The sequence below is a fragment of the Vitis vinifera genome, chromosome 17, assembly GCF_030704535.1.
Source record: "Vitis vinifera cultivar Pinot Noir 40024 chromosome 17, ASM3070453v1".
Taxonomy (NCBI): Eukaryota; Viridiplantae; Streptophyta; class Magnoliopsida; order Vitales; family Vitaceae; genus Vitis; species Vitis vinifera.
Window position 1 is genome coordinate 2,429,682 of NC_081821.1, and position 19,955 is coordinate 2,449,636.

The 19,955-nt window shown below is 38.8% G+C and overlaps 1 protein-coding gene across 1 annotated transcript; it reads right to left on the reverse strand.

Moving 5' to 3' along the window:
- Nucleotides 1–418: 418 nt before the first annotated feature.
- Nucleotides 419–19,574, reverse strand: LOC100268018 (zinc finger protein VAR3, chloroplastic). The gene is made up of 7 exons (XM_002278635.4): nucleotides 18,993–19,574; nucleotides 9,977–10,094; nucleotides 9,440–9,783; nucleotides 8,795–8,911; nucleotides 2,024–2,140; nucleotides 1,018–1,116; nucleotides 419–890 (listed from the first exon to the last, which is right to left on the reverse strand). The coding sequence occupies exons 1-7, from the start codon at nucleotides 19,307–19,309 to the stop codon at nucleotides 770–772; spliced, it is 1,233 nt and encodes a 410-aa protein (XP_002278671.2). The 5' UTR covers nucleotides 19,310–19,574; the 3' UTR covers nucleotides 419–769.
- Nucleotides 19,575–19,955: the final 381 nt, after the last annotated feature.

Genomic DNA, 19,955 nt, shown 5'->3' on the forward strand with positions numbered 1-19,955 from the left:
AAAAAAAAAAAAAAAATTTGCCATTTAATTCTCATATATATTAATTAATTAAAAATTTTATTATTATTTTTAAAATTTTTCTACATTCAGTCTTGTCTAAATCCCACTTCATATAAGGCAGATAAGGCCAGTTAGATGCAATTCCATCAGTCAAAATTTCACATTATTATTGATTTTGATAAATTAATTTGGATGAATCCCATGGAAAGTCCAAAGGGCTAGGCCATAGAGCCATAGAGGGTTCCTTGGTTACCATTTTGAGGAACTGTTTGAATGTGAGACAAAAAGGGACAGACAAACAATGGGAAAATATGTCGAGAAAACCGGCTCATTTCTTCTTTCTCTGTGGATATCAACTTCCAACACTTCTTATGTTGCAGAAAATTCAAGGCAATTCTCCAGAACGGACACTGTGGACTATGGTATCAAACTGGTTGATATGTGAATATCTGATCTACCCTACCATAAATAGCATGAGGAGCCATAAATATGATGGGAACTTCAGTCACCAACCACCAAATCCAGCCTTTTGGCTTCTGTGAATAGGCAAATAAGAAACTTACAAGAAAATGAAAACATAACAGCCAAAATAATATAAGATGAGAAAGCCTGAAAAATCCATCTCGCCAATTGTACAGAGAGACAGCAGGGGGTGGGGGGGCAGGGGCGGGGGTCTGTGCTGGATAGGTATGTCATGCAATAAGCTCATCATGACCATTTCCATGTATAAATTGATGTGTCTGAGCTTGTCAAAGGGACTACCTAGCCCTTATCCAAGATTACTAGGCTTCTTCCATACATGCTCTTCATATGGTGTTGCTGCCTCTTTGGGCTGGTCACGATTGCACTTCAGGCAGACAGTGTTTCTTCTGTAATTCACGAAATCACATCTGCAGAAAGCAATCCATGCATGAATAATTTTACAACTTAACCTCAAATCCCATCGTATGATGTGTGCACAAGCACGTGTGTGTGTGTTTGAGAGAGAGACAGAAAGATGGTGTGAGAGACACTCACGAGGGGCATTCCCATTCTCCAGGATTTAACTGTCTCTTGGGCCGTGGCTCTCTGCAGCGGAAACACTCGGTTTTGCTAGCAAAATTCATGAACGCACACCTGCAAGAAAGAATTTGAGTGATGAGGACATAAAAATTCTTCAGGTGAACAAAAGTTAGATTAAGCAAATTACAAAAGGAAGTTCATGTCAGAGGTGATAATTCCTTCGAAAACTAAAAACAAAGTCCACCCCAGAGATGATAATCCAACAGCAATGTTATGTCTGGCTCCCATCTTTAGGATGTAAATCCAGTACATACCAGAAGGATATTCTAGCGTCTTTTATTCCTTGTTACACCACTAAAGAGGGTCAAAATGCATGTGGTTTACTTATTGTCACATCAGAATGAAGACTTTAAAATGTCTAACAAGAAAGAATTCTTTAAAGAATTTTTTTCTTCCTGAAAGTTTGTTAAGAAGGAGAAAATTGATACTGTATTATGCAGGTTGTCATATCCTTATGACCTCTCCAAGGAAACAATGATCAGATTTTCCACACAAGATTAGTTCCCAGGAGAAACAGGGCTTCAATAAATGACAATAGCCTATAGTTTAAGGTCCTGGATTTTGCTTCGAATATGAAGCACATTTAAATGAGGATACACAACATCCATAGGCCACCTTTTTCTTCATTTGACTAACTATAATCATTTTTTAGATTGTCAGAAGCAGAAAATGTATTTAGCAAATCAAAACTGATACAACAATAAACATCAGCAGCATAGCAAAGTGAAGAAAAGGAAAAAAAACAATGAAGAAAAGAAAAGGAAAATAATAGGCCATGGGGGATGACTATAAAAATTTCACTGCCAAAACAAATCATAAAGCCAAATTCGGATTATAGTGGAACATATCGCATATGCAATTATCATTCAGTGATGGTTAAAATATATGTTGTCTGCCCACCACAAGAACAAAACAATATTCCAAGAACCACAGCTTAGCAGGATGAAAATAATGAATTTACTGTGGGCAATTCCAATCTCCTTTCTTCATTGGAATATCAGCTGCATCAACCCTCTTAGGCCCTTCTGCTCTGCACTTTAGGCATCGTATATTTCTGGAAAAATTCATGAAGTTACATCTGCAACAAAATGCAAAGGACATTAGTTACCAGACTAGTAAATATAAGTCACAAGTTTGGATGCAACCCTTTAATGTTATGATACAATGAGAAGCAAAAAAAGGGGGGGTTGGGGGGTGATGATACTAAACAACCATAAGATGATTGCCTACAATCAAATAGGTGGATTAGGATTTTTATATTTCATGGTTTAAGGAGAGGAACAAGAAATAAAGTTTATAGCAGCAAAAAAGAGAAAGATAGGAAAAGAAGAGATAGAACCTTAGAGTCATACTAAAGCCTTCTAGGAATCTTACCTAGAAGAAAATCAATGGAATCTCACCATTGAAAATTACAAAATATGCAAGAAAACATAACATTATTTAATCACCAATCAATACTTTGGTTTACATCAATTAGCCTTATTTATAGGCTTCTCTAAGAAATTCAATAACTATTAGAACTTTAATAACCTATTATAACTCTAATTCTAATTCTCCTATAACCTAATTAGCTACTCCTAATTTGACTCCAATAACTATTAATCCTAATTTAATTCCAACTAATACTAATGTCCATCCTCATCAATCCCCCGACTTAACTCGATCTCAAGTTTTAGTGACTTAACCCGATCTCAAGTTTTAGTGATTTTCCATGGTAAATTGAAACCCAAACAGGGTTCAAAAAATCGGCCGAGTCCAGTACGACTCGGCCGAATTGTATCCGTCTTGACGCTGACCGTGACAAGTCTGATACTAGATACATTTTATACCTAGACTCAGCCTTGAATCGGTTAGACTCGGATGACTCGACCGATATTCCAAGTTAACTCGGTCGACTCGAAAAAAAAAAACAATCAATAGATTCTAAAACCCATCACAACAAGAATCAACATTTTCAGAGAAACCAGGAGTGTAGATTTTACATCTTTGGTGCGCTGCTGGTGCCGCAACGGTGACTAGACGCCGACTAGACAACCCTCCTTCCGAGTTTGAGAGCAGAGAAGAGCTTTGTGCAGTGAAGGAAAGAGGATTTGATGGCACCACCGGCAGAACCAACGGTGTGAGCGTCCAAGATGGAGGGCAAGATAGGAGAAGAGAGAAGTGGCCATGGCGGTTTCACTCTCTGCAGTTCGCACTCTCTGCTTTCAGTGGAGGGCAAGATAGGAGAAAATAGATCTTGAGGCTGAGGATTGGTGATCCTATGTGGCTCAGCACCATGACATTTTTTTATGGGTTCGGCCCACCAGATTAGGCCCAGCCCAAGTTCAATTCATGAAAGCCTACGGTCCATGTATTTCTGTATAAATAAATAAATAAAAATTTGGTGTTTTAAGCTTATGTAAAAAAAAATAATTTCTTGAAAAATATATTAAGAAAAATAAAATTTTCATGCATGATTTTTTATAAAAATATAAAAAAAAAATCAAATATCATTAAAATTAATTATATATAAAAAAAATTAAATTAAAATTTGTTTAAAGAATCATATAAGAATAATGTATTAATATTACCTCGGAAGGAGATTGATAATTTAAGTAATTGCTTAAAATAATAATTATGTTGATGCATTAGTCTAAATTGATAATTTTGTTTTATTTATGCACCCCCGTCTATAGATCTTACCTCTAAAGGTCATATTGATTATAGTTGACTTCAAGTTGATTTCAAGACTGATATATTTACTTTTATTAACATTATCATAAATAACTTTGAGCAAATACTTTTATAACTATTTAAATACTGTTAAATGTGATACAATTTTATTTTATTAATTTTTTGAGTTTATTTAAGTGTATATATTTTTCTGATGATTTACATAATAATTTTTATAATTTTTTTAATTTTCTAATTAGCTTATTTTACGTATCGTCCGATACCAAACCGATACACCGAGACCGATACACCGAGACCGATACCGCGACTTTGAACCATGAACCCAAAGCAATGTCTTCCATCATTTTGTTCTTCATCAACTTTTTACCACAGTAAAATAGGACTTCCAGATTTCTTGAACTATTTCAATTTCATGCAAGACAAGTATCAAACTTCGAAAGACTTTCCATTGCTATGAAACAAGTTGATAGTTCTCAAAATAATTATATGTCATTAACAAGTTTATCATAAGTTATATGTCAAGCATAAAAGGAAGTCTATTAGGTAATTTTGTTCACCACGAGTCAGAAAAATAAAGGATAGTCCATATTTCTATTGGATGGTCCTTATCTTTCTCTTTAAATTCATCCACTTCTTTAGCCATTAGAGCAAAAATAATTTTAATTTCCATCTCTCCTTTTCAAATCAATGCATAGTAAGCACCTTTTTTTGTTGTGTCTCCTTTGGCTTCTTAACTAGCAAAACTTCTTTCATTGAACTAAGGAACTTGTTAAGCTCATTATGTATGAGAGTATATGTATTTTCAAAGCCATCATATTGAACCCTTCTATCAAAAAACCAAGGTCTTCCAAGCAAAATATGACTCACTTTCATCAATAAGACTCACACCATAGACTCTTCAAAGTCCTTACCAAAAAGAAATGTGACCAAGCAACAAAAACTTACCAGAATGGAGGTGTTGTTAATTCATGCTACTCAAAATGGATTTGGATATTTCCCTATTTTAAGGTTTAGTTTCTCAACAAGCTCTTGCAAAGCTATGTTTAAACTACCATCTTCATCAATGATCCTGGTACATAACCTCTGGTGGCAAGAGATACATGTACAGAAAATGCTAGTATGTTGTCACTCTTCTTGTCTTTTAACCATTGGAACAGCTAACAAAGGTCGCACTACGAGACTATGGCTCCATCATACCATCATAGTAATCACATTCTTCACTAAGTTCATCTTCATTGTAAGTCTTTATCTTCCTTGGGATAATTTTCCAATTCAAATTTTGGTTCTTCAACACAAAAGTGTAAACCTTCGCTTAGGCACAACATAATGACCATGCCCACCACATAAAGCATAAAAGAGTTAGGCCTACATTTTTATCTTCAAGACTCTTCAAGTTTTACCCTTGTTAGCATTTCTACAAGGCACATTCAAAGTTGGGTGATTGTTACCCCTCACCATTCACATGGTTAGAGGTTTGGAAATTTGTCGTGCTCAATGGTTTGTTAGTTGTTTAGTTAGAGAAAGTGCTCCTAATCTTCAACTTCGTTTTGTCCCATGTGTCCATAAGTGGTCGTCCAATTCTATAAATTTGATTATCATATTATGCCACTATAAATGTATTGCTCCTTTCAACTTTACTTTCACAAAATAAACTTTTCTATTTTCAGGCATAGCATACCAATCAAAGCAATCTTCCATTGACATAATCCAATCAAGAAAAACTATTAGATTTTATTTCTTATAAAATTCAGCAACTTAAAGGGGTGTACCTTTTTTGTCACAACATCATCTTACTCAAAAATCTCCCCTTCTTTGAATTCCCATCATAAAATTGTCTTGTTCTCCTTGTGGTCTATATGGCAATTGTCCAAATTGATGGCATGCAATCTCATCTTCAATTGGTCATTTTTCTTAACTCTTTTTTAATAACTTCATGATCTCATCAAGTTTGCTATTTAGTTGTAGTATAGCATCTTGATAGGATTCTTGTGTGGCACAAATTTCCTCTAAGCGTGTTCAATAGCATCTTGATTGTTAGAAGCATTTTTTAAACTCATGCTTGCATAAGTTGCTCCGTCCATCAATGCATATGCCTTCAAGCCAAGATATTTTGGCTTTGATACCAAAATTAATGTAGGAAAACCCTCGGATGGTTGCCTACAATCAAATAGGTGGGCTAGGGTTTTTAACTTTTAGAATTTAAGGAGAGGAACAAGGGATGAAGTTTATGGCAGCGAAAAATAAAATAAAAAATATATAGAGAAAGAAGATAGGAGAATAAGGGATAAAACCTTAAGAGCCGTACTAAGCCTTCTAGAAGTCTCAACTAGAAGAACATCAATGGAGTCTCACCATTGAGAATTGCAAAATATATAAGAACGTGTAATATTATTTAATTACCAATCAATACTTTGGTTTACATTAATTAGTCTTATTTATAGGTTTCTCTAAAAAATCCAAAGTCTACTAGAATTCTAATAATACTCCTAATTCGACTCCAATAAATATTAACCATAATTTAATTCCAACTAATACTAATGCCCGTCCTCATCAAGAGATGTCTTTTGAGGTTTTAAAAATAGTGCTGCTACATGAACAACTAGAGATGGCATGACTTCCAGGCAAGGGATTCTCAGAACATCATCAAAGGAACTGATTCTAGCACATTTCAACTATACACAATAAAGCTACTTTGGTCACTTGAAGGCATTTGTGGAATAGTATTGCATATTTCTCCAAAATTTAAGGATGACGAGAACTTGCAGAATGTAGCTGCAATTTCAATATGCATCCATTGTTTGGCATGTTAAAGCAGACAAGCAGTTGTTAAACAGAAAAGAAAATTGGAAACATTAGAACTTGTGTTCACTCTAAATGAAACTATCAAAAAATCAAAGACTTAGCAAAGCTTGTCAAAAATGCATCCTTTACTCAAGATTCTTTGTTATTTGTAATTTTGCATGTTTTTGAATGTGAAATTAACATCACTTGACACATACACCAGAACTCCACTTTCACTTTATACACACACACATACATAAGAAATCTAGGCGTCCAGACTTAGGACAACCACCCCCTGTTACAACCCCTGCCAAGGCCCAGATATGATCACAAGTGCCCAGGGTCACTAAAGCTTGCAATTTCTAATTTTATATAATTATTTATTATTGATTCAACTCACTTATCTCTCTATGGTTAAAATCATATAATATGAGTTCAAAATTATCATTTTTGCTATCCATAAAAATCGATACCTTTAGATTTACAGAAATAAATAAAAAAACTAGGCTTTAAATAATTTGAAACAAATAAAGCTTACAAAAACAGAAATATAGCTTTTCTTTATGTTGAAAAACAATTTTTTCTAAAAGCTTAAACTGTTAAAATTTAAGCTCATAATGTACATCACACTCTCTAATACCCTCCCCGACGTTCGGCCTGATACCCGCACATGAAGAGATACAAGGCCATCAGCAAACAATCACGATCATCTCCTTTGCACATGCATGTGGGCTCAATAATTTGAGAAAACAAACAAACGGTAAGGTTCAAACTCGGGACTTTCCACTAAATGAGGTTCTGATGCCATGTCAAATAAAAAAATTTCCTAGAAGCTCAAGCTGTTACAATTAGGGCCCATAATGTATATCATTGCTCTCTAACAGTTTATACATCCTATTAGTAAACAGAAATGCGGTATATCTTCAAGAAAAGCAAAAACAGCTTTTTCAAAATAGAGACAAATTATCCCATATCTTTGGGAAAATGCTTCTATGTTCTAACATGCAAATATGACTTCAGCTTCTCAAAAATGTTACAGCAACCTTGCCCACCAAAAGAATTTAACAGGCTTCCAATATAAATTCAAACCTTTTTATAAAGGTACCATAACTAAAATGAGAAACTTCTAATCTACAGAACTATATAGACATAAACTTTAATATCCATGCCTAAAAATGGAAAACTTCTAATCTGCAGAACCATATAGACATATACCAGAAAGAAGGGAACTAAATGGACTCTAATAAAAAAAAAGGAGAAGTCAAATAGTAAAATTCCATTAATACAGAGATAATTCCTGATAAGATTAGAAGTTACAATACAAATAAGTTATAAAGAATTTTCTTAAGCCTCATACAGCATGATACAGCATATAAATGATACAAAACAATATGCCACCCCATAACACCTGAGCTGAATCTGGAGTAATTAGAAGGTCCAACCAAAGATCATCTGTGCAGACTGTAATCAACCTTTTCTCACACTTTTTTATGGCATATGGAGATTGCTAGAGTAAATATCTTGCATAGACAGGGACTTGATACAGTATAAACATGTCAAGACAGAAGGTAAAAGGACACTGACACAGTAAGCATGTGAAAATGGTAAGCCCAACATCCATGCATGTTGCCATATGCTTGCTTCTTCTATTTTATTCCCAGATACGTATACTTTGCATATAAACTATCATTTAGTTATCTTTTTCTTCACAATCATATACTCCATTCTGAAAATGAAAGGAAAATCACATTGGTAATGCTGCTACATGTCCAGCACATGTAGGCTGAGTACTAGAAATTCAAGAAAAGAATTGCTCCTAACATTTTGTGTGTCCTGGGTTTGTCTCATATGTCAGGAGGAGTGCTCGAGGAGTGTTACGGAATCTGTCTAACAGAGACAACAAGAGCATGCCACCTTTGTGTAAGCATTTGGCTACTTAGCTGGTCATGAGACCATAAATCAACACCTTATTTCAATGGCTCAATGGATCTATTTCTTGACACTCGGTATGATACCCCTTGGGTCCAAATATACCACCATACAAGCATGTCATCATATCACCATAAAGCTTTGAAAGATATACTTGTTAAACTTAATGTATGGTATGGACATTATAAAACCACAGTATCCAAAGACTGCATCGTATACAAGTGTATCCAACGACCACATCATATGCAAGTGACTAATGAGTGTGGTGGCGACACATAATCTGTCCATTAAAATCACCAATCGTAAACTTAATTATCAGTTGAAGCTATTAAGACAATTGGAAACTTACTCGGGACAGGTCCAATCTCCTTTCTTCATTTCAATCACATTCAAACTATCTCTTTTAGGGCCATCTTCACGGCATTTCATGCATTGTGTATTTCTAGCAAAATTCAAGAAATTGCAGCTACAACAAAATTGACAAACAATCAGTTCATGGACAAATAAACATATTATAACCAATTTAGAATGCAAGGCATGGAAAAGAACAAAGACAACAATGTTACAAGAGGGAAGACAACAAGACATTTGAAAGTCATCTTCAGACAACAAGAGTTAAAAGTGTCTTTGGTTATTCAATTCAGACATTAACCTAAGGAAATTATGAAATGATCAAACATAGCAAGGTGAATTTTCAGTGAATGGTTGGATCCAGATGTGGGTACTAGGTCCATCAATTTTATGGGATTGATTTCAGAGCATCTCCATCAAAATAAAAGAATAAAAAAAAGGTTAATTTCACCCACCTCCCCTCAGGATTTGGTTAAATACACCTGACCCTCATTGGTTTGATTAAGTGTATTTAGCCAAAAACCTCAAAGGAGGTGAATGAAATTAACCCTAAAAAAAATCAACAACAATTATTTTAAAGCTTTTAAGGAATAAAACCTTAAGCTAAAATGTTTAAACTAAAAAGGTTTCCAATGGTACTTACTTAGGACAGATCCAATCTCCTTTCTTCATTTGAACATTTTGAGGCATTTCATCATCCGTGAGATTCATATGTTGTTCCTTACGACGTGGAGGTATGGCAGCAGGTTTTGCAAGTGCTGGGTCAAGAGGTGTGTCGCTCAGTTCAATCAACTCTGAAAGCAGTTTCCTTGCTGATACCTCAACAAGCTCTCTACCAGGAGGTTTCTCTCCTGAAGTAACAAGTGGATCTAGAGCATAGAACAACAAAATACGCACAATATCTACTGTACGGGCAGCTGCTTCAGATTCCTTTAGCAACACATAGGCTCTATCACATGATCCTCGCAAATTGCAGGCACTACATACCTGTGTGCATAAATGTTTCAATCAAACCAAAAGTCATAGCTCTTATGGTCCCGGGCAACAAAAATACCATCCCAAAATTGACTGTAAACCGAAATATAAAAATAAATGAATAACAAGAAAAAAAAAAAAAGAACTATAATAACAGGTAAATAAAATTATATCTAGTATCCATTTTTATAAAAGCAAACCATACATCTCCTTCATCTAATCGCACAAATGCTCTCAACCTTTTCGCTGAATTAACAGCTTTTCGAAAAAGGTTGGGGCAGCCACCCTCCACAACAGTTTGAATATCTTTTCTGGACAATGATCTGCATTGAAAAAGCAAAGGAGGTTAAATTTAGGACTTCACAAAAGCATTTTAAGACTTCACAAATATACTCATGCAATTTACACAAAACAGATTATTGAATTCAAGTCTATGCTAACTACAGTGGAGCACAATAAATATTATTAATTCTTTTGATAGACAAGCAAAAAAAATTATTAAAAGTTCCTAGAAAACAAGCGCACTAAAGTATAGAAAGCATATAAAAAAATAGCCAAAAGGCAAGCCCAAGAAAGAGGGGAAAAAAAAACCCCTCCCTTAATGCCCAATCTGTAAACATCCTAAACCACATCAAAAGTGTGGAAAGAAATGTGGATTTGAGCTTCTTTTTTTTTTTTTAATAGGTAAAATGTGGATTTGAGCATTTGATCCATTTGTTCCTCACTTTCTAACAATCTCTGATTTTTATCCTTCCAAATAGTTCATAAAATGCACAAAGAAGCAGCCCTCCAAACCTTCTCACACTTTTTCTCCATAAAAGACTTGAGTCAATCCAAAAGAGTATCTTAGCCAAAGAGAGCAGCACCCAAGCTATGTGAAACAAAGAGAAAACCAGCTACCATAAAATCCTTACTTCAGATGTAATGGAGGATAATGTGATCATTTGTTCCCTTTTTTCCTTTGCAAGAAAACATCTATTTACCAAGATCCATCCTCTCCTTTGTAACTAGTCAAAATCATTCCCTAAGTTCTATTCCTCTTTCTGGGCCTTGTGCACCAAGGCTTTTAAAGGCATTCCTCTTAATGTTATCCAACTCAATTGGGTTCTAGTTTGTAAATCAAAAGGTTGTGGATATCATAGAGAGGAGTTGTGTTTGTAGTAAAAAAAATTTGTATAGATTCCTTGTATGGTAGAGGAGGTCAATCATATTATGATCACTTCTTTTTATAATAGTGGGAAGGACTTCTCATCCTTCTCATGTTTTCATTAATATAAATATATTTCTTGTTTCTGATAAAAAAACAAAAAAATCATTCCTTGAGTTGCTCCCTAAACAAACAACCTCATTTTTTGTAGGAACCCAAGGATTCCAAATTACCCCCACATGAAAAAGACATTGATCTTGTAGGCACTAAAACATAATAGAAGGATAGGTTTAGAAACTTTTTACTCCTCAAATCCATCTAAATCATCCTATCCTCCTCGTCTCTATTCACAAACTTTTCTTGAAATCTTAAGAAACGCGTCTATGCCATCCAACTCCCAATGACCTTCCTTACCTACCTAGTCCCTGAAATCAGCCACTCAAGCAACCTTTGTGGAAGCTACAACAAATAATAGGGGGAAAGACACTCAAAGGGCAATTCCCATACCATCTACCCTTCCAAACTCTACCCTCTTATCACTACCCAGAATAAAGGAGGTTCTACATTTGACAAAATATCTCCTAAAACCCATTTATAGACCAACTCTAAACTCATCTCTCACTTTGCATTTCATGAGAAAATCAAACCTCTCTCTTTCCCCAAACTTCCTAGTGATAACCAACTCTACTCACCAAAAACTACCTTTTTAAGAGAAGAGAGGTATTTAATTCCAAGTCCCCCTTTTTGCTTTTCTATGAAGACAATCGATCATTTTACCAAATGAGACATTTGTTTCATGTGCTCACCCAAAAAAAAAAGTCTTGTTAAATCTTCCCATGCCTCAAGATTGCCTTTTTTTGTGATAACAAACAAGGACATGAAATATATAGGCAGTGGAATAAGGTGTTTCTGATCATGTAAGCCTCACACCTCTTGATAGATATTGCTACATAATTAGCCTCTTGAGAAATCCTTTTTATACCGTATTCTAGAATGACGTCAATTTCAAAGAAAGCACCCAAAGGAAAAACCCATGTAAGTAGTATGAAGTTTGCCCAACCCTACAACCTAATAAAGAAGCCAACTCCTCTACATTGGCTACCCTCCCAATGGGAAAAACTCACTCTTCTCAAAATGGATTTTTAACCTAAAGATAGCTTTAAACCATAGGAAAGTCCAACTTTAAAATAACAACTGGTCTTAAGAAGGTTCAAAGAAAACAAGGGTCTCCATATCTCCGGTATTGTTTTGCAAAGAAAAGATGAGACAAATCCATCCCCTCTTCACCCCTTCCCCTCACCTTTAAGCTTCAGAAAAAACCTCCCTCCCTGACCATCTACAAAAGAGGACTAAGAGCCTTCATTGCTCAAATGAATAGATAGGGAAAAAAGGGGTTCCCCTGTCCCAAACCTTTTCTATTAAATAACACAGAAAGCCTTGTTATAGATATTCAATCCATTAACAACCAAAGTCTACTTTTCCAAGAATTTCTAGCTGAAAAAAAAAAAGCTAGAGTTCCATAAATATTATTACTAGAATAGTGAAAAACAAAAAAAAAATTATACAAAAGGACCAATAACTAAGTAACACTCCTATTTCAATGTTCAATAGAATACACATACACAATGGCGGCACTCTCTTAAAAGATCATAAAACTCTTATCAATAGCTCTCTAACTAATGAAAAATGTCGGTAACTTCCCCCAGTGGTAGGTGCTAGTTTGGCGTCGAGTTGAAGACCTTTGAGATTAACATAGAAGAACACAAAGGTAAAGTACGTGGAAAGATCTGTGAAAGAGGCCCTAAGTTTTCTTCATGGATCAAATTTGGAGGAAAAGACTTATCTCTGCTGCTAGAAGGGGTTGAGTCATGTTGTGGGCTAAAGGAAAGAACTCTTTTCAGGAAGTTTTGGTCAGAAGGTGATAAAGATTACAGTCTGGAACTCAGAAGTAATAGAGCAGGAAGATTCTTGTTTTGCATTGTAAGAGATGCGGAGAACAAAAGATTTTCCTTGGCTTTTCCTGAAGGAAAGGGGCTTGTTGGAGGCTAGAAAATGCTTGCTAGTAAACTGAGAAGTGTGGGAGTCACCTCCCCTCCAATGGAAAGGTGCTCTGCTGGACAACCACTTACCTTCCCAAGTCTCGCCCAGCAGTAGTGTAGTCAAAGACTCATCTTCTCTTCGGGACTGCCCCGTGCCACGCGATGCCGTCTAGCTAGAAATTGAGAAAGAAACTTTGGATAGGAATGAGGAGCTGCTAGGTAGGTGTCTTGTGGGCTGTTGGGTGGGAGACGCTGATCGTCTTCCTGACCTCGTTTTTTTCGGATCATGGGCGAAGAACTCATGGTTCTTGGAAGGAAACCTCTGGCTATCTAACGTGAGAGAAAATCTCATGCTTCTGGAGTTTGAATTGGAGGACGAAGCAGAGAGGGTGTATAGTTCAGGGACGAGACATTTCAGAGGAAGAAGCTTCTGCCTAGAAAAATGGAAGCCATCTGTGGGATGTCTTAAGGGAGATAGAGGGGATGCACGCCATGTGTGGGTTAGAATTTTAGGACTCCCTCTGGATCTCTGGGGAAGAAGCCTCTTCAAGAAGTTCGGAGACTCTTGCGGAAGGTTCGTGGCTATGGATGAAAACACAGCTAAGCGTCGGAACCTCAAGTGGGCCAGAGTCCTCGTCGAAACCAGAGGATGGCAACACCCAAGCTCGCTGCAGGTGGTCCCTGGCTCCTCTTGTTATGCTCTGCAACTATGGTGGGAAGAAGAGCCCTGCCTCTCCACTGTGATCCCCGCCCACGGGTCTGGTGCTTGGAAGATTGAGGAAGAAGAGCAAGCCCCTTCACGCACTAAGGGAAGCGTGGACCCCCAGCCTTCTTCCACAGTCTTTCTGCAGCCTGAAAAGCTGCCCCCACCGGTCTTGGGGACTGGTGCACCTGTCTCAAACATGACGGGTGCAGCTGCTCGCCCTTCGCCTGCCCACGCTGTGGAGACGGGCCAGCATTCCCTTTCCCAAGCCCACAATGAGGAAACAGGACAGCATCTGGATGCCATGGCCCATTCGGGCCTGGCCTGTGGAAGTTCCTTTGGGCTTGGGCTAGGGAAGGCCCAGGTCCCAGTCTACTTGGGTTCTTCTCGTAAACCCCTCGGTCCAGCCCTTTCCAAGGATTTAGGGCAAGAAAGCCCTAGCTACTCGCCGCGTCGGAGGAGTGGAACCCCCGCTATGACTCTTTCCATCGCAAAGACTTCCCAGAAGGATGCGTCGCCCCTTTTGGATGCACCGACGACTGCATTTGAGCCTTCCCTTCCCGTCGAAGCTCGCAAAACCCCTTGGCTGGAAGCGTCACCCCTTTTGGAAGCGCCAACGCCTGCATTTAAGCCTTCCCTCCCCGTCGAAGCTCGCAATCAACAAGGTATGCTTTCTCTACCCTCGATCTCCTTGAGAGGGGAGTCGTCCTCTTCTTCTTCTCCTTTCTGGGACATGGGGCTTGAAAGGGGAAGGGGACCTAGCTCTAGTCTTTTAATTTCAATGGCAAGGGATGTAGAAGTGATGCCGAACCCCCTGTCCATCATGCTCAAAGATGGGTCGACAGTGATTTTGACTAAAGCCCCGACCTCTGATCTGGAAAAAGACATGGTGAAGCAGAGGGACTTGTCAGATTACCCTTCGTGTGAGGAAGGTTGGTCAGAAGAGGAGCTCTTCAAATTATTACATTTTAGCAAAGTCTTGGGAATGCCTGTTGAAGGGCATGAAGTCGAAATTCTGGAGTTGCTTACGAAATTGAAGCTGAGGACTGGAAGTAACTCTCTCGGCAAGAGAAGGAAGAAGAAAAAATCTTGTTCCACCCGATTTGAAAGAGAGTTAAAAAGATTGGAATGCTCTGTTAGTTATGAAGGGACATCAGGGATAACCAAAAAATCCAGTCAAAGCTCATGGGATTTGATTCCAGTTGATTAATGAGAATTAAAATTCTTTGCTGGAACGTCCGAGGGCTTAATGATTGTGAAAAAAGAAAACTAATCAAAAGAGTGGTGAGGAATCAAAAACCAGATTTGGTATGTCTCTTGGAGACGAAGGTGAAAGATGTTTCTATGCATTTGGTGAAAAGTGTGGGAGTAGGAAGATTTCTTAATTGGGCTTCAGTGGACGCCAAGGGCACGGCAAGAGGCCTCCTTCTCTTTTGGGATAACAGAGTCTTGGAGAATTTGGAGGTAGAAAGTGGGGGGTACTCCATCTCTGTTCGTTTTAGAAACTGCATTAACGGCTTCTCTTGGATCTTCTCTGGAGTTTACGGGCCAGTGATAGGTAGCGAAAAGGAAGACTTTTGGGAAGAGCTTGGAGCCATTTGTGGCCTCTGGGAAGACCCTTGGTGCATAGGAGGGGATTTTAATGTTGTTAGATATCCAGAGGAAAGAAGAAATGCTTCTAGACTCACAGCCGTTATGAGGAGATTTTCAGAGGTGATAGGGGAGTTGGGGCTGAGGGATATCCCACTGGCTGGAGGTCCTTTCACTTGGATAGGGGGCTTGAACTCTCAAGCTGCCTCTAGATTGGACCGATTTTTAATCTCTGACCAATGGGAGGACCACTTCTCTGCCATCACACAATCTACTCTCCCTTGCTTGATCTCTGATCACAGCCCCATAGTTCTAGAAGCTGGTGGTTTCTCTTCAGGCAAAAGCCCCTTCCGTTTTGAAAATATGTGGCTGAAAATAGATGGATTCAAAGACCTAATAAGAAGCTGGTGGAATGGATATTCGGTTGAAGGCTATAGCAGCCACTGCATCGCTGAGAAACTCAAAGCTCTTAAGAAGGACCTGAAAAAATGGAACAAGGAGATGGTAGGCAACGTCTATTTCAATAGAGCAGAGGCCTTCTCCCGCTTGCAGCAGTGGGAGGTCAAGGAGAATGAGAACACTCTTACTCCTGAAGATCTAGAGGCTAAAAATCTGGATCTTGAGGAATATAAGAAATGGGCCCTTCTGGAAGAAACTTATTGGAGACAGAAGTCAAGAGAAATCTAGTTAAGAGAAGGTGATAAAAATACCAAGTATTTCCACAAAATGGCCAATGCTAGGGTAAGAAGGAATTTCCTATCCAAAATTAAAGTGAACGGGGTGAATCTCTCTTCCTTGGCAGATATAAAAGAAGGTGTTTGCAGTGCTTACCAGACCCTCCTCTCTGATCCTGAGGATTGGAGGCCTAGTATAAACGGCCTGAACTTCAAGGAACTGGGAAAAGGCTTGGCCAGCAACCTAGAAGTTATGTTTTCTGAGGAATAAATTTTCGCAGCCCTAGCAGTTTTTGTGGAGACAAAGCCCCAGGTCCGAACGGCTTCACAATGGCCTTCTGGTTATTCTGTTGGGACGTCGTTAAACCAGAGATTTTGGGTCTCTTTAGGGAGTTCTACCTCCTTGGGACCTTCCAAAGAAGTTTAAAGTCCACGTTCCTCTTGCTCATTCCTAAGAAGGAGGGGACCGAAGACCTAAAAGATTTCAGACCAATCAGCCTGGTTAGGAGTGTGTACAAATTGCTTGCCAAAGTCCTAGCCAACAGACTGAAAACAGTGATGGGGAGGTGATTTTTGATTCTCAGCATGCTTTCGTCCATGGGAGACAGATTTTAGACGTTGTTCTTATTGCTAACGAAGCCCTTGATTCTAGATTGAAAGACAACATCCCGAGCCTCCTTCTCAAGATGGACATTGAGAAGGATTTTGACCATGTCAATTGGAACTTTCTCATGGAGGTGATGTCTAAGATGGGATTTGGGCATAGATGGATTAATTGGATAAAATGGTGCTGCTCCACAGCTTCCTTCTCGATCCTCATCAATGGAAGCCCCTCGGGCTTCTTTCGTAGCTCTAGGGGATTGAGACAAGGCGACCCTCTATCCCCCTATCTCTTTCTTTTGACATGGAAGCTCTTAGCCAATTGTTGACCCATGCAAGAAATGGGGACTTTATTTCTGGTTTCAGAGCAGGAGGAAGAGAAAGTGAGGGGTTGTTCATGTCACATCTCTTGTTTGCCGGTGACACCTTAATTTTTTGTGATGCCGATGCAAATCAATTGCAATACCTTAGTTGAACCTTTATGTGGTTTGAGGCGATTTCAGGATTAAAAGTCAATCTGAGTAAAACAAAGGCCATCCAAGTGGGGGAAGGCATTCCTATGGAGACTCTTGCGTCGGTCTTGGGATGTAAGATAGGGAGCTTACCTACCTCCTACTTGGGTATTCCCCTTGGAGCCCCCTACAAATCCACTAGGGTGTGGGATGCAGTGGAAGAAAGATTCAGGAAAAGGTAATACCTCTCCAAAGGCGGCCGTCTTACCCTGCTGAAAAGCACCCTCTCAAGCCTCCCAACCTACTTTCTCTCTCTTTTTGTGATCCCCAAGAGAGTGTGTGCAAGGCTTGAAAAGATCCAAAGGGATTTCTTATGGGGCGGTGGAGCCTTAGAGAATAAACCTCACTTGGTGAGTTGGAAGGTTATTTGTGCCGATAAAAAGGAAGGTGGCTTGGGCATTCGTAGTCTAGCTTTTTAACAAGGCCCTTCTTGGGAAATGGTTGTGGAGATTCACTAATGAGAATGAGTCCCTTTGGAAGCACATTATCTTTAGTAAGTACGATCTTCAAAAGGGAGGATGGTGCTCCAAAGGTGTAAGAAACCGTTATGGGGTGGGGGTCTGGAAGGCCATCAGAAAAGGTTGGGAGAAATTTCATTCTCATTCCCGCTTCATCATTGGGGACGGCACCAGAGTGAAGTTTTGGAAGGACTTGTGGTGTGAAAATCAATCTCTGGAAGAAGCTTTCCCCATCTTGTTTAACCTCTCTGTCAATAAAGAAGGATGGGTTGTTGAGGCTTGGAAGGAAGACGAAGGTGGAGGTAGCTAGGGGCTTTGTTTTAATAGACACCTTAATGATTGGGAGGTGGGAGAAGTTGAAAGCTTATTAAGCAAACTTCATCCCTTGACCATTAGAAGAGGTGTGGAGGACTTGTTCAGGTGGAAAGAGAACAAGAATGGAACCTTTTATGTCAAGTCTTTTTATAGCTCATTCTCAAGGGACACCAAACCCCCCTTCCCGGCTAGAACTATTTGGACGCCTTGGGTTCCAGTTAGGGCTAGCTTCTTTGGTTGGGAGGCGGCTTGGAGCAGGGTGCTCACCACAGACCGCCTGAAGAGATTTGGTTGGAGCATCCCCAACAGGTGGTTTTTGTGTAAATATAAGGAGGAAACCACGGATCACCTTCTTTTGTTTTGCGAGAAGGCCAGAATGTTATGGCTTCTAATCTTCTCCCTGTTTGGGGTGCAATGGGTGATGCACTCCTCTGTGAAAAGAAACCTCCTGGGTTGGCATGGATCCTTTGTGGGCAAGAAAACAAAGAAAGCTTGGAGAGCTGCCCCCCTCTGCCTGATGTGGACCATTTAGAAATAAAGAAATAGGAGGGTCTTCGATGATATGGAGAGAAACGATCAAGACATTAAATCCATTTTTTTGTACACTTTTGTGAATTGGGCTAGGGTATATATAGAAGAACACACTTTGTCTTTGATAGATTTTGTAGACTGGCTGGCCAACAAGTATGGGTCAGGTTTGTTTTGCCCCTTTGCTTTTTGCTTCTTTGTTTCTGGTATACTCCATGTATACCTTTTCTCTAGCCTTTTGGCTCTTAATGAAATCTCTTTACCTATCAAAAAAAAAAAAAACTTATCTTAACTCTTGCATTGAAATTTCTAACTACAAAAAATGTCATCTCTTAGAAGGTCAAAAACTCTTATTAAGAGCTCTCTAGCCATTTGCACGTCTATTTTCGTCCTTCCTCTCCATTTTCCAGGAAGAGAGCCAGCAAGACTCGACCATGCATTGGTGTTTGGATTTTAAACACAAGGTTGGATGCTCAAAAGTAATTTTTTCGCCTACCAAACAAATTATAGACCGTTTGGTTCCTAACAAAAATATACGACAATAATACCAAACAGAAAAACCTCAATCTTAAATATTCCACAGACAAGTAGTCCCAGAAAAATTTGCTTTTCCTTTTCCTGCAATTTCCAGGAACCAAACAGACGAAAGTCTTACTTGAAAACGTCAAAGCGGTCACGAGCGAAGATGAGACAAGCATCCTTGAAGAGGTTCATATTAGTGTCGTAGTCGGCCGAGGCCGGAAGGGCTTCGCTAAAGTAACCTTTGGTCTTCAAGCGGTCGATGAAAGTCACCCATTCGGGCCAGGGATGGCGGTGGTGGGAGTCTGTGCTGTCGGCAGTGACAGTATCGACCGCAGCGGAACAAGTGAAACGAGATGGGGAAAAGGAGAGTCGAATTGCAGGAATTGGAGAAACGTTGGTGCGGTGGCGGAGGACTGAAGTTCCGAAGAGTGAGAATCTTGAGGCCGCCATTTTCTATGGTGTTCTAAGAAGAAAGAAAGACGTAGGGATAAAAGAGCATGGAAGGAAATGGGTTTGTAATGGCTGCTGCTTCTTTTCCTCCTGTATAACAGTCGAGGGGAGGGTTTTAGCTCAGGCTTCTGGACATAGAAGGAGATAGAGCGGCCCGCGCCTGTAAACCGGCAGGCCGGGCCGGGCTATCTTTGGCTTGGGTTGAGCTGGGCCCTCTTGATCTTGAGTCTTTGCTTGTTTTTTGACTGGGCTAGGCTGCCCTTCGGTTCAACCAAGAGCCTTTTCAGGCTGACCTCGGATGCGTCATGGGTGTCCTAGGCTGCCAATTTAATTTCTATTTATTAATTTCGAAAATGTAAAAAGATATATACAACTAATTTTTTGTTTTTAATTTTTATAAATATTAAACATGTTTGGTAATTATTTTCATCATGTTAGGTGCTTGTGCATTTAGATTATAGTAAATATATGTGTTATTTATTAAAAAATATAATTTAATTAAATCACATTCTCCATCATAATGATCGTCAAAACTATACTATGATTAAATAGATTTAAACATGGATCATTGTGATATATAAATTTATATACTGATTTATGTTGGTTTTTAAACCAGATAATTAAAAGAAAAACGGAAGCCAGAAAA